Here is a 23,228-nt window from a genome sequence, read left to right as displayed (position 1 = left end):
ATATTTTTAGTGTAATAAAAACTATGTTTCAAATTTTAAACTTATATTGCAGTTATGTTAATACATATTAAAAGTTCTGGTATGTTTTGGTAGTTTTAAAACTCAAAAAATAGTTTGCAAGAGTATTTATACTTACATTATTTATTGAATTTGATTATATAAAACATTTTAAATTTTGTATGCTCACTTGAAAACAATGTGTTTATTTAAAATTTTGGAAAGGAAAGAAAGAATATTAAAAAGTTGGGTTTATGCAATGCATAATTAAGCCATCCAATCCTAGAGTGACTATGCTGATGATTCATTAAGATTATAATGTCCACCATCAATATAAAAATGAAATTATCTACCTCTTTCTGTTATTTTTTCAAAGCATGTTTTTATGCATCTTTACCTTGTGAATCTTGCTGAAAGGCCTTCAAGTCTCTTGTGTATATAGACTTTTTTTTTTTTTTGTAGACCATTTGTTACTGATTTGAAAAGTACATTACAGGGTCAAGGGCAAAATAGACCAGAACCAAGTTTAGAAATAAAAAGTACAGTTAAGGTGGAATTTTTAGGGGTAGTTAGCCTGGGATGTTTCAAATTAGTCACTATTTTATATAATACAAGTAGGATGGATAAAGGAGGTTATGTTGGAGATATGTTTAATTTCCAGTTGTCTTCATTCTGCTTTTTGGGATTATTCACTCCCCTTTCCTACCCTAAGTGCTGCATTTAAAATGGGACTAAATGGGAAAGGGACAAGGACAAGATGATCATGATGATGGAAGGTAACATTTAAGGAGTACTTATTCCAGGGCAATAAGCCTTTTTCACATATTAGCTAACCTAATGCCCACAACAAGTGAGGGAGGTGTTAGTATTACATTTACTTAGAGATTCATAAACTGGCATAGAGGGGGAACTTGTCTAGGGTCACATGGCTAGTAAGTGGCAGACTCAAGATCCAAACCCAGCCAGATTAGTTCATGCTCTTAACCCTCCTGCTGTTGTACAAGAGAAAGGATCTAAGTCTGAGTATCTTATGGTATTTCAAAGTTAATTGTAGTAAATTTCTGAATTCTCAGAATTTATTGTCTTTTGTTATATTCCCCTTTTTTTAGGTCCTGGGAACACAACAGGATATTTGACTCTAGAATGTTTTTCCCAGCCATTTGATGTAGACATACTCTACACCTCTTCCCCCTCCCGTTTTACAGTAATCCTGAGAATTACATTTTTCTCTTGGATAATCAAATATAAAACAGGAACAAATTTTAAAAGTGCAGCAAGATATTATCGGTCTTTCATTTAATGTACAGTAACTGCTACTGGTAGAAAACATGCAAAAAGAAAATGAATTAAAATTGGCTAAAATTGCACACCACAGCCATAGCCAGTTTGGCTCAGTGGATAGAGCGTTGGCCCGTGGACTGAAGGGTCCCGGGTTCAATTCCGGTCAAGGGCATGTACCTCGGTTGCAGGCTTGGTCCCTGGCTCTGGTCAGAGTGTGTGCAGGAGGCAGCCAATCATGTGTCTCTCTCACATCGCTGTTTCTCTCTCTCTCTCTCTCTCTCTCTCCCCCACTCTCTAAAAATGGAAAAAAATCCTTGGGTGAGGATTAACAACAAAAAAAGTTGCACACCACAAAGTTTTTTAGAGTTAAAAAACTAACCAAAGTATCCGTCTTTTTTGTTAATGCTAAAAACTGAAAACTTTATCTGGGAAAATCAAGGTTGATAAAACAACCGAAATAACATGACAACTATCAAGTTATCTAAAAACTGGTAAATTTTGGCCTGGTCGACGTCACTCAGTGGTTGAGCATCGACCTGTGAACCAGGGGCATGCAGGAGGATTTGGTGCCTGCTGGTGAAGCTATTGGATCCTGCTCTGATGTCTGAAGCTGGCCACTGGGTGTGTTAGTTCTGGGCCTCTTGGGAGGGATTCTTGTGCTGGCCCATGTAAGATGCTGCCTGTGGCTGACTGGTCCTTGGCCACCTGTTTGGAGCTACGAGTGATCCATAGGTTGGAGCTGCCTCTGCTGGGCCTGGGTGCATGCAGGAAAGACCAAGCGGCCCACCAATGCTGGTTTTTACCAGCACCGGGCCTGGAGGCAGGACAGCAAAAGTCCTAAGGCACCCCGAGATCCGCCTCCGCCTTCCCCCGCCTGGCCTTGCCCTGCCTGCCAGCTGTCTATAACCTCAGTCACAGGAAGAGCTTATGGCTGTACTCAGCAGGGGTAAGCTCCACAGGGTGGGGCTAGAGGGAGTCCAGCAGGTATTGCATGTTTTAAAAATTCTTGCACCACTCTGGTTGAAAATCACTGACATATAGCATCAAGTGTACAATGTAATATTTTATATATATCGTGAAATAATCACAATAAGTCTGGTTAACATTGGATATGTTTTTAGAAGGTGATTCTGAAAATGTTTTTGAGAAAAGTACAGGCTTTTGTAAGATGGAAAACCTAGAATCTTAGGATCAGAGGCCCAGCGTGATTATTCTCTAACTGGGACACAAAAGTATTTTAATGAAATCCAGTCTCATTCCTACTTTGCTGTTTTACATTTGTTCTTATTTGAAAAAACTACAGATTTTTCTTTCAGAGAAATTTGTGATCTTATTTTAGGTTTCCCTGACTTGTCGTATCACTGTTAATCAAATCAGTTGTTTAAAAGATGTGATTTTAGCTATTTTCCCATGGATATTGAAATATCATTTTTAATTCTTAGAGTTTTAAAATGTTTGCAGTGATATTATGTTATTTTACTTTAACTGAGTTAAGAAATTTATATTCATTGCACTCATGGTAATGCTAGTACCTGACATTTGAATTTCTCAGTTTATAAAATGCTAACATGATAATTTCAAATATTCTTTCATACTTCTTAATATAGTTTGATTTTGTTGTGTGTTTTTTTGTTTGAATGGCTTTACTTTTAAACATTAAAGTGATCTTTAGTAATATGGTTTATATTTTATATTTTTATTCTAGTTTATTCACCGCCTGAAGACATAACAGTGTCTACAGGACAAGAAGTGGAACCTGGTAGTGTGGTTAGATATTTCACTGTTGTTTGGTGTAAGGCTTCAAAGAAAAAGCACAAAAAGTGGGAAGGTGATGCTGTTCTTATTGTGAACGGAAAATCACTTACATTAAAGGACCTGGAAGGCAAAGACATTGGAAGAGGTATTGTGATATTACCTAATGTTTATGATTTGGCCTAAAATTAGCATATATTTTTGGTTACATCATTGAAATCTAATTGGGTTTTATAAAGGGGTGGTTTAAGATGTTCTTTTATATCTAAATTATCTCGTAAACATAAAATTCTCTCGTAATGTTTAGTCTTATGTATACTAACTCAGTGAGGCAGATCCCATCTCAGTTTCATTTTCTTCAAAAAAATTGATTTTTCTCAAAAAATTAAATGGTCAGCCAGGTGTATATATAGTTTGGCATTTTTCTGAGATTAAGCAGTTTGTCTTACTGCACTCCCCTCCCCCAACTTATTCTTTGTAGAATGCTAAGTGATTAAAACTTAAAAAGATATTGATTAGGAGTGGAATGAAATCTAATTTCAATAATGTCAAATGAACGTATATTTTACGTTTATTTGTTTATTTTTTATTTTTATTTATTGTTGAACGTATTACAGATGTCTCCCTTTTCCCCCCATTGACCCTCTCCAGCCCACTCCTATCCCCTCTAGATTATACATTTAAGTTGGAGGTTGCCATTATGTCTATTATAAAATGTTGCCAGCACGACTTGTACTAATACAAATTAGCCCACAGATTCACCTGAGAACATGTTAATTGATTTCTAGATAGAGAGGGAGGGAGAGAGGAAGAGAGAGAGAGAAACATCGATGTGAGAGAGAAACATTGATCAGTTGCTTGTATGTGCTCTGACTGGGTATCAAACCTGCAACCTAGGCATGTGCCCTGACTGGGAATTGAACCAGTAACCTTTTAGTGCACAGGACAACTGAGCCACACTGGTCAGGGTTATTGTTCAATTTTGAGTGTGACCCATAATTATAGAATCTTGTCTACATGTTTATTCATTCATTTAAAACTTTATAGTTTACAGTTTTCAGCAACTGTTATGTGCCAAGCATATACTAAGAGTAAACATTCAAAGATGGATATCATTCATAGTTTAGTGGTGACAGACCAATGTAATTGATAGAGAAGCAATAAGATAATTGTTTCAATGAGAATTTTACTAAGTGTAATAGGATCAAAAATGGAATGGCCATTTAAGTCTACCTAGGAGGCTAGGGGAAAACTTCATAGAAGTTATTGTGTAAGGTAATATTTGAAGGATGATAGTTTTGTGTTGGGCATATGCAAGAGGAAATAACATATGCAAAAGCACGAGAAAATTAAAAGTAGTTCAAAGTTTCAGAAATGTAGTATACAAAGGCCATTGGCACTGATAAGAGTTGAGGCTGAACTGAAATATCTGCAACAGATTTTTAAAAAATATAAACATATACGAATATTTTTATAAAATACAAAAAAAAAAAGAAGTAAAAAAAGAAGGACCTCTCACCATTTGCGATAGCATGGAGGGAACTGGAGAGTGTTATGCTAAGTGAAATAAGCCAGAGAAAGACAAGTATCACATGATCTCACTCATATGTGGAATCTAATGAACAAAGTAAACTGATGAACAAAATAGATCCAGAGACATAGAAGCATGAGACAGACTGATGAATCTCAGAGGGAAGGCAGGGGTGGGTGGGTGGGAAGAGATCAATCAAGGACCTTATATGCATATATGCATAACCCATGGACACAGACAATAGGGTGGTGAAGGCCTGGGGTGTGGGGTGAGGGCGGGCTAGAAGGGGACAATGGGGAAAAAAAGGAAAATCCTTTTAAAAAAAATATATTTTATTTATTTTTTACAGAGAGGAAGGGAGAGGGATAGAGAGTTAGAAACATCTATGAGAGAGAAACATAGATCAGCTGCCTCCTGCACACCCCCTACTGGGGATATGCCTGCAACCAAGGTACATGCCCTTGACCAGAATCGAACCTGGGACCCTTCAGTCCGCAGGCCAACGCTCTATCCACTGAGCCAAACCAGTTAGGGCAAAAGGAAAATACTTTCAACAATAAAGATTAAAACAAAATTGAGCCCGACCAGTGTGGCTCAGTGGTTGAGTGTCAACCTATGAAGTAGGAGGTCATGGTTTGATTCCTGGTCAGGTGGGACGTGCAGGAAGCAGCTGATCAATGATTTTCTCTCATCGTTGATATTTCTATCTCTCTCACCCTTCCTCTCTCAAATCAATGAAAACATTAAAAAGAAATACTGAACAACTACTATATACATATACACTGTCATACTCAGTGTCTAGAGGAATTAAAATAAGTTACAGCAGATATTCTGCATGTTATAGCTTAAGATAGATAAAGGCTAGATTTTTGGAGAACTTGTTCATGCTTATTTAATAAAATTTTAAAGCCAACTAGAGTGGTAAAAGTTATCAAAGTTATCCTGGAATATCTTTTATGCCTTAGTTATAGTATACATGGTTTTGTATATGTGTAGTTTACACAATAAAATGATGTTTTAGTTGCAAGTAGCAAAAAATGCAAATTAGGTTTAAAACTGATTTTTACCCTATCTACAGAAGTAGAGTCACCTAAGGTTCTTTTAAAACAAATACCAATGCTTAGGCCCTGACCTCGGGGGCTGTGATATGTTTGGCCCGAATGGTGGAGAGAGGGCCTGGGCATAAGTCTATTTTAGATTTCCAGGGGATTAAAGGGATTTTATGGGCTTTCAAAATAAAAACATTCAAACATAAGATTTGGTTGCTTAATTATAACAGTAATAAATATATCAACCTGGAGTTAATTTTGCAAGTTTTGGCCTGTAATCCAGGTAGATTTTCTTCTAAATAAACTGAATATATAGTATTTAAATATTGCCATCATAGGGATAGAGACTAAAAAAACTGAGGGCTGGAGTGCTGGATTTGCTGATTGTTTGTGATAATGTAGTCTTGCTCAGTTGGCCCTTATTACACAATACCCAGAAAAAACAAGCATGGGAAACAAAGTTCAAGAGTTTTAAGACAGTTTTTCTAGCGATTTAGAGTTGTTTAAGAGAGTTATCACTACAGATCAAAGTGAAACGAGAGATCACAGAGTTACAGAGATTTCTAAAGATGCCTCAAAAGTAACTTTATTCTTATCTCCTATTTTTATACCGAGATTAACAGTACCTCTGTATCTGTGGGTTTCATATCCCTGGATTTAACCAATCTCGGGTAGAAAATATTTGAAAAAAGAAATCCCAGAAGGTTCCAAAAGGTTCTTGAATTTGCTATGTGCTGAATCCACGTGAATGAAGTGATGTGTAGGAATCCTCGCTGTAGCGTATATGCGAATACTGCACCATCCTATCTAAGAGGGAATATGCTAATTGATGCCACACCCTCACAAAGATGTCGGTGCCCACAGCCAATAAGGAGGGAATATGCTAATTGACTGACACACCCTCAAAGATGGCGGCGCCCACAGCCACAAGATGGAGGTGCCTAGTCCCCTCAGCCCCGCTGGGGAGGCAGGTGCGCTACACAGCCAGGCCAGCTCCCAGGTGGGTCCAGCCGCTCCACGCGCCTGCCTCCCAAGTCCCCCAGTCCTCTCAGCCCCCAGCCGCCCAGGGCCGGCCCGAGGTGCAGGCAAGCTTCGGATGGTGGCTGCCCAGCTGCCCAGGACCGCCCGAGGCTCAGGTAACCAGGGCCGGCTGAGGTTTGCACTGCCGGCAGTAGCACCATCAGAGTTGTGATGGGGGCATCGCCTTCCCCTGATTGCCGGGTCGCCTCCCGCCCCTGAGGGCTCCTGGACTGTGAGAGGGGGCAGGCTGGGTTGAGGGACCCCACCCTCCCCCAAGTGCATGCATTTTCATACACCGGGCCTCTGGTTTTATATAAGGGACTTGAGCATCTGCAGGTTTTAGTATCCTGGGTGGTCAGTGGGGTTGGTGAGGGGGTCCTGGAGCCAGTCCCCCAGGGATACTGAGAGATGACTATAATTGGATTTTACAGTAGTCCCCCCTTATCCTTGGTTTCACTTTCCGAGGTTTCAGTTACCCCTGGTCAACCATGATTCAAAACTATTAAATGGAAAATTCTAGAAATAAACAGTTTATAAGTTTTAAATTGCACAGTGTTCTGAGCAGTATGACGAAATCTTGTGCTATCCCGTTTCCCCTCACCCAGGATGTGACTCATCCTTCTGTCCAGTGCATCCAGGTTGTATATGCTACTCTCCCTCTAGTCCCTTAGCAGCCCTCTAGGTTGTAGTGCTTGTTTTCAAGCAACCCTTGTTTTACTTAACAGTGGTCCCAAAGCACAAGCGTGTGGGTGCTTTCTTTAAGTGAAAACGTAGAAGTTCTTGACTTCATAAGGCGTTTTATCTCACATCATCACAAGAAGAAGGGAAAGAGGCCACATTCACAAAACTTTTATTACAGTATATTATAATTGTTGTTAACCTCTTACTGTGCCTAATTTATAAATTAAATTTTATCATATGTATGTATGTATGGGAAAAAAACAGTATATTTATGGTTTGGAACTATACACAGTTTTGGGCAACCAATGGGGGTCTTGGAACATCACCTCCATGGAAAAGGGGGGGCTATTATATATGAAGGTAAAACTATAACCCTCATTAATATGGAGAGGTCAAGACTGTTGTTGAATTCAGATAGTCTGGGGAATAGAGCAATTGGTTTTTGGCATTTTGGAATACAAGCTAATTTCTTTATTAGAGCATTAACATTAAAAAGTGCTCCATTATAAATCATTTAAGAATGTATATATGTTACCAGTTGGTACAGATTGTAAATTTTAGTCCACTTTTAATAGGGCAAATTGTAACAATTTCCAGCTAGTTTAAACAGGTCATATTTTCTAAAATGTGAATGTTTTATTTTTTAGAGCCTTAAAAACATTATGGTAGACACAGTTCATACCTCCCTGTAATCACACAATAACTATATGCATTTAAAGTAGTCAGGCATAGGAGTCTAAAATTTTCTCACTATCTGGTTAATGAGCGCATTTTGAATAAACTGTGACTGACTTACTCATATTTACATTCCATCAGCACCTTACACATGGCAACACTTAATATCTGTTGAATTAATAATTCAAACAGACTTGGTATAAAATATCCCACTTAAAATTTTTAAAAATTGATTTTAGAGAGAGGAAGGGAAATGGGGGAGAGAGAGAGAGAGAGAGAGAGAGAGAGAGAGAGAGAGAGAGAGAGAAGCACCGATGTGAGAGAAAAACATTGACCTGTTGCCTTCCATACACACCCTGACCGGGATGGACCTGGCAACCTGGATATGTGCCCTGACTGGCAATTGAACCTGCGACCTTCCTGTGCACAGGATGACGCTCCAACCATGTGAGCCACACCGGCCAGGGCTAAAACTTGGCTAATTTTTTATAACTATACTAGAGGCCCGGTGCACGAAATTCGTGCACTGGGGCTGGGGGGGTGTCCCTCAGCCCAACCTGCACCCTCTCCAATCTGGGACCCCTTGGGGGATGTCCGACTGCCTGTTTAGGCCCGATCCCTGGGATCGGGCCTAAACAGGCAGTCGGACATCCCTCTCACAATCCAGGACTGCTGGCTCCCAACTGCTCACCTGCCTTCCTGATTGCCCCTAACCGCTTCTGCCTGCCAGCCTGATTACCCCCTAACCACTCCCCTGCCAGCCTGATCGATGCCTAACTGCTCCCCTTCCAGCCCAATCGTCCCCAACTACCCTCCCATGCATATTCCCTCTTTATTAGATAGGGTTTTTTCTTTAACATATTGGACAGCCTTAACTGGTTTGGCTAGGTGGATGGAGCATCGGCCTGCAGACTCAAGGGTGTCCCAGGTTCGATTCCGGTCAAGGGCATGTACCTTGGTTGGGGGCACATCCCCAGTGGGGAGTGTGCAGGAGGCAGCTGATCGATGTTTCTCTCTCATAGATGTTTCTAGCTCTCTATCCCTTTCCCTTCCTCTCTGTAAAAAATCAATAAAATATATTAAAAAAAAAAAAGAAACATTTAAGATTCCTTCATATCTGCCTGGCTGGTGTGATTCAGTGGTTGAGACCCCAGGCTGCCGCCGCTGGCAGGGAATCACACCGTGGGGGTGCGCGCCCCTGCCAGGCTGAGACCCCAGCCCAGGCTGCCGCTGCTGGCAGGGGATCGGGCCGTGGGGGTGTGCGCCCCTCCCAGGCTGAGACCCCAAACTGCTGCGGCTGGGAGGGGATCGGGCCGTGGGGAGTGAATTTGTTTTTGTTTTTTATAAAGGGTCAGGAGGGCCTCTGGGCAGCATTCCGCCAGGCCGCTTACTCTGCAGCCTCTCAGCGGCATCCCTCCCTGAGACTGGGGGACTCTGGCGGAGCTGAGAGTACTGGGTGCTGCCATCTTGTGGCTATGGGCGCCACCATTTTTGTCGCAGAGTGATGGTTAATTTGCATATTACTCTTTTATTAGATAGGATCATTATCTATTTTTTCTGATTTCTTAGTGTTTTTTGTCTTTTGTTTTGTTTTGTTTACCAAAATGATAAATTATGTTTTCATTCTGGCTAATGGGTTATACAAGGCTATTTGCGTTCAAAGCACAGTTTTCTTGTACAGTTATGGGAAGGTGACTATGGTATCAGTAATTAAGTCATCTTAGAGTATCAGGAAATAACTTTCTTTGTTCTCAATTTAAAGGTGCTGGGTATAAATTCAAAGAGCTTGAAAAGATCGAAGAGGGCCATACAATGATGATTGGTGGAAAAGAAATAGAAGTCATGGGTACGATCTCCCCAGATGATTTCAGCAGTGGCAGATGTTTTCAGCCTGGAGGAGGAAGTCCAGCTATATCAAGTTCTTCTCAAGCTGCCAAGAAGTGTTTTTCTAACCCCTTAAAAAGTGTCTATAAACCAAGTTCAAAGGAAAATAGGCAGAATAGTTTCCAAACTTGCAAACCACGCCATGATCCATGTGCACCAAGTAAGATTTAAAAATTAGTTTGAATATTCTGTTTCTCCTGTCAAAAGATTTTTGGTATGTGAATTTAAACTTTAAATTTTCTTTTAAACTGTTCAGATGAAACTATGTATATATTATTCTTCAGATACGTAATCTGATGTAAGGGATAATGTCAATATTGAGTAACAATGTGGTTTGAGAATTATTTTATAAGAAACAGTAATAAAAATTCTGTACATGCATTGAAGGAAAATATGCAAATTGTAGATGTATACACACAGACATACATGTTTATGATTTTGGATAAAATATGACATTTAGTAAGGAGAAAAATTAATAAATTCATGAATGAGGATTATGTTTTTTATGCTTCTATTTTGAAGACTATGTCTTGATTACATGTATTATCATATTAAAATATTGAATAATAAAATGTCATGTAAAGAATTAAATTTTACCTAACCGGTTTGGCTCAGTGGATCAGTGGATAGAACATCGGCCTGCGGACTGAAGGGTCCAAGGTTCGATTCCGGTCAAGGGCATGTACCTTGGTTGCAGGCACATCCCCAGTAGGGGGTGTACAGGAGGCAGCTGATCGATGTTTCTCTCTCATCGATGTTTCTAACTATCCCTCTCCTTTCCTCTCTGTAAAACATCAATAAAATATATTTTTAAAAAAGAATTAAATTTTAGCCCATCTCGCATAGCTCAGTGGTTGAGCGTTGATCTATGAACCAGGAGGTCACGGTTTGATTCCTGGTCAGGGCATGTGCCCGAGTTGCGGGCTTAATCCCCAGTGGGGGATGTGTGGGAGGCGGCCAGTTAATGATGACTTTAGATTTATCATTTGAGACCTGCTATCTAATTATATTTGATTTTGTAATTTTTGGTGGTATTTTAATAAAGCTTTTAAATTGTATTAACATATTTCTAAAGAATTACATTATTGAACAATAATGTAATTCTTTAGAAATATGCTTTGCAAAGATTTAGAAATATGCTTTGCAAAGATTCATTCTTTTGACATTCATGAATATAGTGATTAACTTGAAGCAAATAATGGTGGTGAAGTCAATGGGAAATTCGCAGTTCTTCTGGTTGATAGGAATAGTGGTCATTGTTAGTATGTACGGTACTAAAAATAAAGGGAGTCTTGATGTTAAATTTAGGGAGCTTTTCCAGAATAAGAAGCTGTGAGCTTTGCAAGCACATGTTGGCAAAATTTCAACCTATGCTTTCTGTTGGATATAATAGTTCTCTTTGCTTTGAGTACTGAACTATTAAATGTTGTGGCTTAGTGGATTTCTTATTAGAAACAGTGAATTTCAGAGCACTGAGTATATGAAGTTTAGAAAACTCTTTGTAATTCTTTGCATGAAATCTTACATCAATAAGGCATGAGATTTTATTTTTAAACTAGAGGTCCGGTGCATGCAAATTCGTACACTGGGGTCGGGGAGGGGGGGGGGGAGCCCTCAGCCAGGCCTGTGCTCTCTCGCAGTCCGGGAGTCCTTGCTCCTTACCACCCGCCTGCTCGCTGCTCCTTAGGGCTGCCTCAGAGGTGGGAGAGGCTCCTGCCACTGCCGCTGCGCTTGCCTAGCTTCTGGCTGAGCGGTGCTCCCCCTGTGGGAGTGCACTGACCACTCCTGCATTGAGCATCTGCCCCCTGGTGGTCAGCGCACATCATAGCGACTGGTCGTTCCAATGTTTGATCTATTTGCATATTAGCCTTTTATTATATAGGATTTTGTACCCTTGCTTAGCATTAATGTTATTAAATTTGAAGGGTTGTGGGTGTGTTGTTTTTTTTTTGCCACAAATGATGGCAAACAGTTCTATCTTATGAGTAATCAAAACAAGATAATGTAGTTGCTAACAAAGTGAAATGACAATTCATTTATAATTATTGTTTTACCTTTTTCTTAAGATTCCTTTGTTATGCCCCGACCAGACAAAAATCATCAGTGGATGTTCAATAAGAACTGTTTCCCTGTTGTGGATATTGTGATAGATCCTCACCTGGCATATTATCTTCGACCACATCAGAAAGAAGGAATCATATTCCTTTATGAATGTGTGATGGGAATGAGGTAGGAAAAGAAATCATTTGAGTTGAGTCTAATCTGAGTTTTGATTTAGCCCATAAAGTAATGGTTTTCCAGGAAGAGTCTGATACAATGGTTCATAGAGGGTCCATCATGAGTTTAGTTGGAATGATGAGTGGTACTTAATGTGTGCATTTATTTCAGAAGTGGTTCTTGATGGATACCATATAGTAGCCATCTTGCTAGGAGCTGGGCACACAAGACTCAGGACCATGGTCCTCACTCTTTATTTGAAGAAACAAATAAATGCAGTCAACCTTAATGTGATACAATAAGAGCTCATTACTAGTATGATAAAGGGGTATGGGTGCAAAATGGGAGAAACCTTAATTCTCCTTATGAGAATTTTAGAAAAAGGTTTTTTTCTTATCTCTCCTCTACTTAAAAAAGACGACCAAGATTCCCCCCTTCCTTTTAAATCGAGTTTTCTGATTAAAGAATGGTAGTATCCTCTCTTAAAGATATGATAGAAGTCCACCTCAATCCCCCCAAAAATCCAGACAAAGGGAATAAAAAAAGTCAAATGTCCCTGCTAACATCTAGGTGTATTTCCTTCCAGTTCTTTCTTTAATGCATAGGCCCTTGATTTTTAAATTGGTCATTTAACAGGGAGTTAGGAATGTCAATTCCCACAAATTCTGAGAACAAGTTAAGGGAATGTTGTTTCCAGGAAATTGTCCAGACTCATGTTCTCTCTCAGATTTGCTCTTCTCTTTGGAGATCTTATCTCAGTTGGCCTGGGAATCATCTTTGATTTCTCCTATTTCATCTTCTCAATCTAATCAAACCCTGCAGCAGCTGTGGGAACCGATGTCATAAAGTTACATTTTATCTGGACTATTGCAGTGACTCCTAACTTGCGTATCTGCTTCTCATACTCCTTAAACCCACCAGTTTGGTATTTCTGTAAAACAGTTCTGAACATGCCATTCCCTTGCTTAAAACCATTCAGACTCTGAGAACTTAGAGCAGTGTTTCCTAACCTGTGATATGCACTCCACTGCTGGTATGTTGGGTAATTTTAGGCATACATGAGCACACTTTGTTTTTGAATTTTAATAGTAGCATATTTTAGCCAATGAATTATTAGAAAAAAAATAGCACATTTAACTTTTGGTTTCACAGGTAAATTATGTGTAGAAAGAGTTTTCTTTTCAAATAAATCTAAATAAAAAGTATGCTGATTGAAAGAAAAATAATAAATAAATAATAACACATATGGCAACAGTTGTGATGGTAGTCATGAAAGCCTGGTGCTTGGGAGACACTGACCTACAAGGTACAGTCTGACCTTTCAAGGATAAGTATCCTCATCCTTTGTCTTCTTTCTGCCTGTCCTGCCAGGTTCATAGCCCTGTATTTCCCTGCTCGGAATTCAATTCAAGTGCCAGGTTCCTGAACTACTCAATCTGTGTAGTGAATTCCTATTCATCTCTTAGAACTTTGCACAAGGCGCATCTTCTCAGGGAAGCCTTACTTGCTCTCTGCTCTTTACCCTGAAAGGATGCATTACTGTTTTCTCTCTGCCACGCAATATCTCTCAGCTGGCATTCGCTCTTGCCTTGGCAAACTGTTGATTAAAAAATGATAACAGTGGCTAGAATTCATATTTGCAATTTTATTTCTATACTTTGCAATGGAAAACATATTTTAAAAATTGCTTTTTGGTTATTATTTCTAGCAATAAGGAATAGAATGATTAATAGACTATACTTATGTTTTTGGTAATAGCCTCAATTCCCTTGGATTTTGCAACTTTAAAAATACATATCAACTATATATGTCAAAGGGTTTTAAAAGCTATAAGGTGGTATGGGATGCCACTTTTAATATTTCTTGTATTATTTAATTTTAAATTGTGTTAACCTAGTAGATCTGTAGGATAACAGACTCTTTGTAAATTATGTGTATTAGATTAAATATTTAGTATTTAATGTTTCTTATAGTGCAGAGAGATATTTTGGTTGAAGTTTTTATTTACTACCAGAGAATCATAAATACAGCGCGATAGCTCTTGATGGTTAAGATTACAATATATTTTAAACTGTTTTGATACCTACTAACAAGACTGATAAAAACTGCTGAACTGTTCGTGATGAAGACTGTTCAGATATTCATATCCTATCTAATAAAGAGGGAATATGCAAATTGATTGTCACCCTATCACAAAGATGGCGGTGCCCATAGCCACAAGATGGCGGCGCCCAGTCCCCTCAGCCCTGCCAGAGTCCCTCAGTCCTTTCAGCCCCACTGGGGGTGGGGGTGGCAGGCATGCAGTGCAGCCAGACACGCCCTCAGCCCCCCACCCGCCCAGGGCTGGCTTGAAGCGCAGGCAAGCCTTGGATGGCGGCTGCCTAGCCGATGCCCAAGATGCAGGCAAGCCTCAGATGGCGGCTCCCCAACCGCCCAGGGCTCAGGTAACCAGGGCCGACCGAGGCTTGCACTGCCGGCAATGGCAGCAGCAGAGGTGTGATAGGGGTAACGCCTTCCCCTGCTCGCCAGGTCGCCTCTTAACCTGGAGGGCTTTCAGACTGTGAGAGGGGACAGGCTGGGCTGAAGGACCCCCCCCTCCAGTGCATGAATTTTCATGCACCGGGCCTCTAGTGTAGATATAAAATTGAGGTTCATTTCTAGTCTCTCTAAATATATATATGTTAGTAGGTATCAAAACAGTTTTAAATATATATATATATGTAACAAATGATTTAGATTCAATTTCAGATTTGTTTTAGTAATTTCGTAGACAATCCTACCTAATAAAAGAGTAATATGCAAATTAACCATCACTCCACTACACCCACCAGCCACGCCCACCAACCACGCCCACCAGCCAATCAGAGCTAGTATGCAAATAAACCCAACCAAGATGGCTACAGCCACAGAGAGCAGGAAGGAGGCTTGGGTTTCCCAGGTAATGGAGGAAGCCAAGCTTTCTGCCTGCCCTTGCCAGCCTAAGCCTCCACTCAAGGCTACAAAGTTTCAATTATAGAAGGTAAACAAATCCAAACAGAAATGGCGGCAGCCACGAAGCTGGAAAGAGCGGGAGGCTAGGGTTGCCCCTGGCAATGGAGGAAGCAAAGCCTTCCGCACACCTCCACTCCAGGCTACAAAGTTTCAATTATAGAAAATAAATTAATTCCAACAGAAATGGCTGCCGGCCATGGAGCGAGCAGTAGGCTTGGCTCCACTCCAGGCTACAAAGTTTCAATTGTAGAAGGTAAATAAACCCCAGATACCAGGGCCTCCGCTTGGGTCGCCAGGGGGCGTGGCCGGCCTGCAAACCACCACAGGCCCCTCGCCCAGGCCGCCCCATGCCCCAAGGGAACCCCCACCCTGATCCAGGACACCCTTCAGGGCAAACCAGCTGGCCCCCACCCATGCACCAGGCCTCTATCCTATCTAATAAAAGAGTAATATGCAGATTGACCATCACTCCAATACACAATATGGCTGCCCCCATGTGGTCAAAGATCCTGCCCCTATGTGGACACAAGATGGCCACCACAAGATGGCCAGCAGGGGAGGGCAGTTGGGAGGGACCAGGCCTGCAAGGGAGGGCAGTTGTGGGCTATCAGGCAAGCAGGGGAGGGTAGTTGGGAGGCACCAGGCCTGCAAGGGAGGGCAGTTGAGAGGGACCAGGCCTGCAAGGGAGGGTAGTTGGAAGCGATCAACCCTGCAGGGGAGGGCAGTTAGGGGTGACCAGGCTGGCAGAGGAGGGAAGTTGGGGGCAAACAGGCTGGCAGGGGAGCAGTTAGACATCAATCAGGCTGGCATGGGAGTGGTTAGGGGGTGATCAGGCTGGCAGGCAGAAGCGGTTAGGGGCAATCAGGAAGGTAGGCAGGCGAGCAGTTGGGAGCCAGCAGTCCTGGATTGTGAGAGGGATGTCCGACTGCCCTCGAGGGGTCCCAGCTTGGAGAGGGTGCAGGCTGGGCTGAGGGACACCCCCCCTCCCCCGCCCCTGTGCATGAATTTCGTGCACCGGGCCTCTAGTAAATATATAATGAGCACAATTATCAAAGATACAAAAGAGATATGTAAATCAGCTGAATGAAAAACTAGAAAAAGTATTTAGGGAGTAGAATTGTTTTAATTACAAAATATCAGCTTCTGGTTCTTGACTAACAAGTGAGGATTTTAGAGCCATAAAATATTTTCCTATTGTGATTAAAGAAGTATAATTATTTCTAACAGGGTGAATGGCAGATGTGGAGCTATTCTTGCTGATGAAATGGGTTTAGGGAAAACATTGCAATGTATTTCACTCATCTGGACTCTACAGTGTCAGGGACCCTATGGAGGCAAGCCGATAATAAAGAAGACACTTATTGTCACACCTGGGAGTTTGGTGAATAATTGGAGGAGAGAATTTCAAAAATGGTTAGGAAGCGAAAGGATCAAGATATTTACTGTTGATCAGGTAAGAGACTTAAAAGTTTAGCCTTGGTCATTGTCTAAATCTGTAGTTTTTCAAATCATTACTGCAGTTTTCACTCTCTAACGTAGCAGTTTCTCAAGTGTATGTAACTCTCCACCTCCTTTGCAGAGAAGTGGAATCTGGGCATGCAATTTGGTTTTGAGTTAACATATTCTAATACTTGCTTAATGGCTGTGAGAAATATGCTGCTTAAATTTTATTTCGTACAGTTTCTGCCCAAGATTTGTTAAATATGTTCTCCTTTTGTTAGGACCACAAAGTAGAAGAATTCATCAAATCTCCATTATATTCTGTTCTGATTATCAGTTATGAAATGTTACTTCGTTCCCTGGATCACATTAAGAATATAAAATTTGATCTCCTCATCTGTGATGAAGGGCATCGTTTGAAGAACAGTGCCATTAAGACAACTACAGCCCTCATTAGCCTCGCTTGTGAGAAAAGAATAATTCTGACTGGTCAGTACTTACTTTTGGGTGGAGGTAATGGCATTGCTGCCTATTGAACATATACGACTTGTAATATGATGCTTGGCATCCAATGAACCCATGTTATTGAATGGAGTTCATGCTAATAAACCCATACTATAAAGCCTTGGTAGGACTGATTTTCCAAATCCCTATGTAATATTCCCCAACTCTTCCAAAGCTCTGAATAGTTTCAGTAAACATACCAACTTGACTTAAATCATTAGCGTTTCTTTTTTTTCTTGTCACAGGACATTGCTGCTTGACTTTTATTCACATTAAGTTATTTAGCTTCTTCTAAGTTCTACCTAGTCTAGAATGAGAGAAGAGTAGTATAAGCGGTGAGTTAGGGACTGCAGAGTCGAGACAGCCTTTGTGATCTCTTAGGATGACACTGTGCTGGTATATTGCTTTCTCCTGTGGCCACATAGCCTTCCCCTCTGTTTTTCCTTTTTTGCTTCTCGAAATCCTTTTGTCTTACCACCTTTTTGTATTCTGCCTTTTTTCTTTTCCTTTTTTCAAAAAAAGTTTTGCTTTGACCTCTTTCTCTTATGTATTACTTAGGGTGGTTTCAGGTACAAGTGACAGACATCTGAATTAAATGTGCCTATTCTCCCACATAACTGGAAGTCTAGAGCTAGTGCAGGCTCAGGGGTGCGATACAGCAGCTCAGCACTGTCAACAATGATTTTGGCTCTTTTTGTCTTCCGCTGGGACAGGGCTGGCTTCATCCTCGGGCTGGTAGCAGGTGACTGCAGCAGTTCCAGGCATCACATCCAGATGTGGTGATATCCCAAGGAGAGCGGAGACTGGCTCTTCCTGTTTCTCTGTTTTCAAGAGTGAGGAAACTTTCCCAGAAGCCCCTCTGTCACTCCCTCTCATGTCTCCTTGGACAGGGTGGGTCAGATGATGTTGGTGGAAACCGTCGGTGCCGTTCCCAGCTCCCCTTTCTGGTTGCACCCATCTCGTAGCTGCTCGGACTATTGATTAAACAACTCACGCCCCCGTCTCTTCTGGAGAATGATCCCTGGTTGAATAAGCGCTTACTCTGTCACCTATAGCTTGGCCAGCGATTGACTCATAAAAGGGAAAGTGAAAAATGCCAGCCCGCTTGCTTCAGAGTAATTTCAGGACCAACTTTATGGCACAATTTACGCTCTCAGCCTCCCTATAATTTAGCTTGAGGCTATCCTTGCTTATTTTCTCCCTCTGCTATTTTTGGATTCCGTTATTCTCTTTGAGCACTCCCTCTCTAAATCATGTGCAGCCAAATACTTATCTCAGGCTCTGCTTCTGAGGAACCCGGTATGAGACACAACCCTTACTACATCCGTCATTGGCAAAGGGTGGGACTATCGTGATTGGCTTGGGTTCATCAGTTGGGGCTAGATGAATGCCTGGAAGCCAACCACAATGGTCCTTATACCTCTCGCTCCCCTTTCCTTCTTTTCCCATTCTCCCTATTTTTATTAGTCATTGTCATGGAGTTTCTTTTAAAAGTGTAACAAAATGCATACAACATAAATATATTTTCTCTAGTCTTTCTATGATGTGTTTAAAAATGTAGAACTGATTAGCTGTGTTAAAAAAAAACTGGTAAGCTCCAACCTGGAGCTGACCCATTTAGTTTTGAGGGAAGTGATCCTAAAACTCTCTGACATTGTAAAATTCATATTGTTTATGGTAATGAAATAAGTGCATTTTTAAAAACGAATGTTATGGCCGAAACCGGTTTGGCTCAGTGGATAGAGCGTTGGCCTGCGGACTCAAGGGTCCCAGGTTCGATTCCGGTCAAGGGCATGTACCTTGGTTGCGGGCACATCCCCAGTAGGGGGTGTGCAAGAGGCAGCTGATCGATGTTTCTAACTCTCTATCTCTCTCTCTCTTCCTCTCTGTAAAAAATCAATAAAATATATTTAAAAACAAAACAAAACAAACAAAAAAAAACAAATGTTATTATTTATATCTTTGGACAATTTTTCTAGTCTGTTATACTCTTGGACTATGCTGACTTATATGTTCTTTGGATATTATAATTATTGAAGCATGCCAATGTTCTTTTGAATACTAGTTAGCCAAAGTTATTGAGTATGTAATATATGCAGGGTATATTAATTCATTCCAGTCTGCCAGCCTTTCAGATTAGTGAAGATCCCACTTCGATCTGGCAACTTGGAAAGACAATAGCAGTAGGTGCCATTCACTGAGTGTTTTACTAAATGTCAGGCACTGTGCTGGTCACTTCACATACATCGTCTCTATTTTTTTTCTCTTTGTAATACCACTGGGAAAGTATTATCTTCCCACTTTTATAAGTGAAAAAAAATCCCGAGTTTAACTTAAAGAGCTAAGGCAATTTGTCTGAAGTCACACAGTTATAATAATATTAAGAATTACTAAGATTATGGAACATTTATTGTGCTCTAGGCCCTATTCTAAGTAAGTATATGGATTATCTCATTTGGTCCATAAAACTCTAGGAGCTACTATTACTATTGGCATTTTACAAATAATAGAACTGGGGTAAATAACTTGCTCAGGGTCCCTCATAGAGTAAGTGATGCAGGTAGGATTTGAACCAAGCAGACTCCAGAACCTGCACTCAGCCACTATGCTGTACTAAAGAAGAATTTAGTACACAGTTAAATCCAGAGTTAAAACTTTATATATAATTATTCTTTTTTTTTTTTTCAACTTGATTTGACTGCTCTTTGTCCTCAGTTTTAGGGACTTTGCTTAAAGTTAGTCCGTTTAAGGAAGTAAGTACAAATTTCTATGTAGATCTGTGATTGTAAAACACAAACTTGACCTCATCACTTTTAACTCTTTAGGTACTCCAGTTCAGAATGATCTGCAAGAATTTTTTGCATTAATTGATTTTGTAAATCCAGGAATATTAGGCTCTTTGTCATCTTTTAGAAAAATATATGAAGAACCCATCATTATATCAAGACAGCCTTCTGCTTCTAAGGTATAATTTATTTTAATAAATTTAGGTTAAAAAAAGAGCAGTATGAAAAAAATAAAAAGAGCAGTATGCCTGGGGAAATTCTCAGAAAACACAGATATTTACATTACGATTCATAACAGTAGCAAAATTACAGTTATGAAGTAGCAACGAAAATAATTTTATGGTTGGGGGTCCACAACATGAGGAACTGTATTAAAGGGTTGCAGCATTAGAAAGTTTGAGAACCACTGCTCTAAAGATTCTATATAGCCAGTGTTTTGAACTCTGCATCTGGTAGATTGTTTGTCCCCATTTTGTTTAGTTCTTTTTCTGGAGTTTTATTATATTCTTCCATTTGGGACATGTTTTACTTGTACTGTATTTTGATTTTAAAACTGTACTATTACTTAATGAATAATGTGTAATGATTTGGAAAGAATCAGTAGTGCTTTGTGCCAGTAATTTCCTATAGGGTTAATTTTAGGATCAATAACTTGTCAAAATATTTGCTTTACAAGACTTTGCTGTATCAGCTCTTTGCTTTGATTTTAAGACTATGTACCATTACAGTATTCACATAAAAACTTCCTTTCAGAATAATTAAGTTTGTAGATTATAGATTTCTGGTTGCTCTCACTGGTGCCAAATAGCCAAACAAACAAAAATTTAGGAAACTGTGGCTTCACTTAATTAAATGATTATGCGGAACATTTAAAGAGATGATGGAGCGTTTTCCTTTCACAAACTTGTATCTCATTTATTCTGATGAATCAAAAATCTGAATTGAAGTTACTAAGTTTATCATTATAAAATATTTAATGTTCATTTCAACTGCAAGTCAACTTTAAGTCTGCTGTTTCTTTCACAGGAAGAAAAGGAGTTAGGAGAGAGAAGAGCAGCTGAACTTGTTTGCTTCACTGGACTCTTTTTCCTTAGAAGAACCCAAGAGGTCATAAATAAATATCTTCCCCCTAAAATAGAGAATGTAGTCTTTTGCCGACCGGGGGCGCTACAGCTTGAACTTTACCAAAAGCTGTTGAATTCTCAGGCTGTGAGGTTCTGTCTTCAAGGGTCGTTGGAAAACAGTCCTCATCTGATATGCATAGGCGCTCTTAAAAAACTGTGCAATCACCCCTGCCTCTTGTTCAACTCCGTAAAGGTAAGTAGCATGTGAGACTGTCAGGATGTGAGCTGAGGGTTCTCTGTCATGTGAATCTAAGAGGGCAGAGTGGACTAATTCCTGGGGTTGTATTTGTGGGTTTCCCCAAGGATCTGAGTCTCTTCAGGATGGTTCTGCTCTCTAGCAGGTCCGGCCCCTGTTTGTTCTTCAGAGCATGTCCGTATTCGTAGAGCTGAACTAGGGATGGAGTGGGTTTGAGGTTCTGCCTTCTAGACTGTGCCCCAAGCCCTTTAGTACCTTGTCTAGTACTTTGTCATGGTTTCTCTTCCTGTCTTTTATTAATATAGCCAGTCAGTTTTGTTTGTTTTGTGCTAACAAATACAAAATTTGCCATTATAAAGTAACACCTGATTTTTGTATGAAAATCACAAAAATGACAATAAAAATGATATACTGGTTAGAATGCAAATTGTTAAATAAATGGAAGATAGTTTGGTAATATGTATCAAAAGCCTTATAATTTTGTATATTTTGTGACCTGGCATACCACTTTTTGAAATTTATTATAAAGAAATAAAACTCACTAACTGGTTTGGCTCAGTGGATAGAGCATCGGTCTGTGGACTGAAGGGTCTCAGGTTCGATTCTGGTCAAGGGCATGTACCTTGGTTGCAGGCACATCCCCAGTAGGGGGTGTGCAGGAGGCAGCTGATCTATCCCTCTCCCTTCCACTTTGTAAAAAGCAATCCTACATAAGAATAGACAAATATGCAAATTGACCATACCTCCGATACACCCACAAGCCACACCCACTATCCAATCAGAGCAAGTATGCAAATTAACACAACTAAGATGGCTATAGCCACAGAGAGCAAGGTTTCCTAGGTAACAGAGGAAGCCAAGCTTTCCGCCTGTCCTTGCCAGGCCTAAGCCTCCATTCAAGCTACAAAGTTTCAATTATAGAAGGTAAACAAATTCAAACATAAATGGCGGCAGAATGGAGCTTGAGAGAGCAGGCCAGGGTTGTCCCCGGCAACAGGGGAAGCAAAGCTTTCCGCACACCCTGTCTGGGTCCAGCCTCTGCTTAAGGCTACAAAGTTTCAATTGTAGAAGGTGAATTAACTGCCACAGAAATGGCTGCCTGCCGCGGAGGGAGCCCCAGGCTTGGCTCCGCTCCAGGCTACAAAGTTTCAATTGTAGAAGGAAAATAAATTCCAGATACCAGGGCCTCCACTTGGGTTGCCAGGGGGCGTGGCCGGCCTGCAAACCACCACAGGCCCCTCGCTCAGGCCGCCCCACACCCCAAGGGAACCCCCACCCTTATCTGTGACACCCTTCAGGGCAAACCAGCTGGCCCCCACCCCTGTACCAGGCCTCTATCCTATCTAATAAAAGTAATATGCAGATTGATCATCACTGCAACACACAATATAGCTGCCCCCATGTGGTCAAAGATCCTGCCCCCATGTGGACACAAGATGGCCACCACAAGATGGCCAGCAGGAGAGGGCAGTTGGGAGGCACCCGGCCTGCAAGGGAGGGCAGTTGGAGGTGATCAACCCTGCAGGAGAGGGCAGTTAAGGGTGACCAGGACGGCAGAGGAGGGAAGTTGGGGGCAAACAAGCTGGCAGCAGAGTGGTTAGGGGGTGATCAGGCTGGCAGGCAGAAGCGGTTAGGGGCAATCAGGAGGCAGGCAGGCAAGCAGTTGGGAGCCAGCAGTCCTGGATTGTGAGAGGGATGTCCTGGTGGGATCGGGCCTAAACGGGCAGTCGGACATCCCTCGAGGGGTCCCAGATTGGAGAGGGTACAGGCTGGGCTGAGGGACAACCCCCCTCCGTGCACTGGGCCTCTAGTAAAATATATTAAAAAAAAAAAAAAGAAATAAAGCTCTCCAGCCAGAGAAAACCACATTTTGCTATTAATAATAATAATAATAATCTTAGCTAGCATTTATTAAGCACTTATCATGTACCAGACATGGAGTACCTTTCTAGAGTGACTTATTCTTTTTTTTTTTTAATGTTTTTATTTATTTTAGAGAGAGAAAGGGAGAGGTAGAGAAGGGAACATTATCGATTAGCTGCTTCCTGCCCCTTGCTGGGGATCGTGCCCGCAACCTGGGCATGTTCTGTGACCGGGAAT

The 23,228-nt window shown here is 40.9% G+C and overlaps 1 protein-coding gene across 4 annotated transcripts in view; it reads left to right on the top strand.

Annotated features, from left to right (window-relative positions):
- Positions 1 to 23,228, top strand: part of RAD54B (RAD54 homolog B) — a 70,088-nt gene that overhangs the window by 27,495 nt on the left and 19,365 nt on the right. For all 4 annotated transcript variants that reach the window (XR_013814929.1, XR_013814930.1, XR_013814931.1 and 1 more), the window contains exons 4-10: positions 2,984 to 3,178; positions 9,749 to 10,030; positions 11,937 to 12,099; positions 16,306 to 16,531; positions 16,800 to 17,007; positions 19,848 to 19,987; positions 20,835 to 21,125. Coding sequence is in view for 1 of the 4 variants with exons in the window: in XM_079796121.1 (XP_079652247.1) it covers positions 2,984 to 3,178; positions 9,749 to 10,030; positions 11,937 to 12,099; positions 16,306 to 16,531; positions 16,800 to 17,007; positions 19,848 to 19,987; positions 20,835 to 21,125 (1,505 nt within the window). In the remaining 3 variants the exon portion in view is untranslated. The remainder of the gene's footprint in view (positions 1 to 2,983; positions 3,179 to 9,748; positions 10,031 to 11,936; positions 12,100 to 16,305; positions 16,532 to 16,799; positions 17,008 to 19,847; positions 19,988 to 20,834; positions 21,126 to 23,228) is intronic.

This window comes from Cnephaeus nilssonii (assembly GCF_951640355.1).
Source record: "Cnephaeus nilssonii genome assembly, chromosome: 18".
NCBI classification, from domain to species: domain Eukaryota; kingdom Metazoa; phylum Chordata; class Mammalia; order Chiroptera; family Vespertilionidae; genus Cnephaeus; species Cnephaeus nilssonii.
This window is presented reverse-complemented; position numbering and strand designations above follow the sequence as displayed.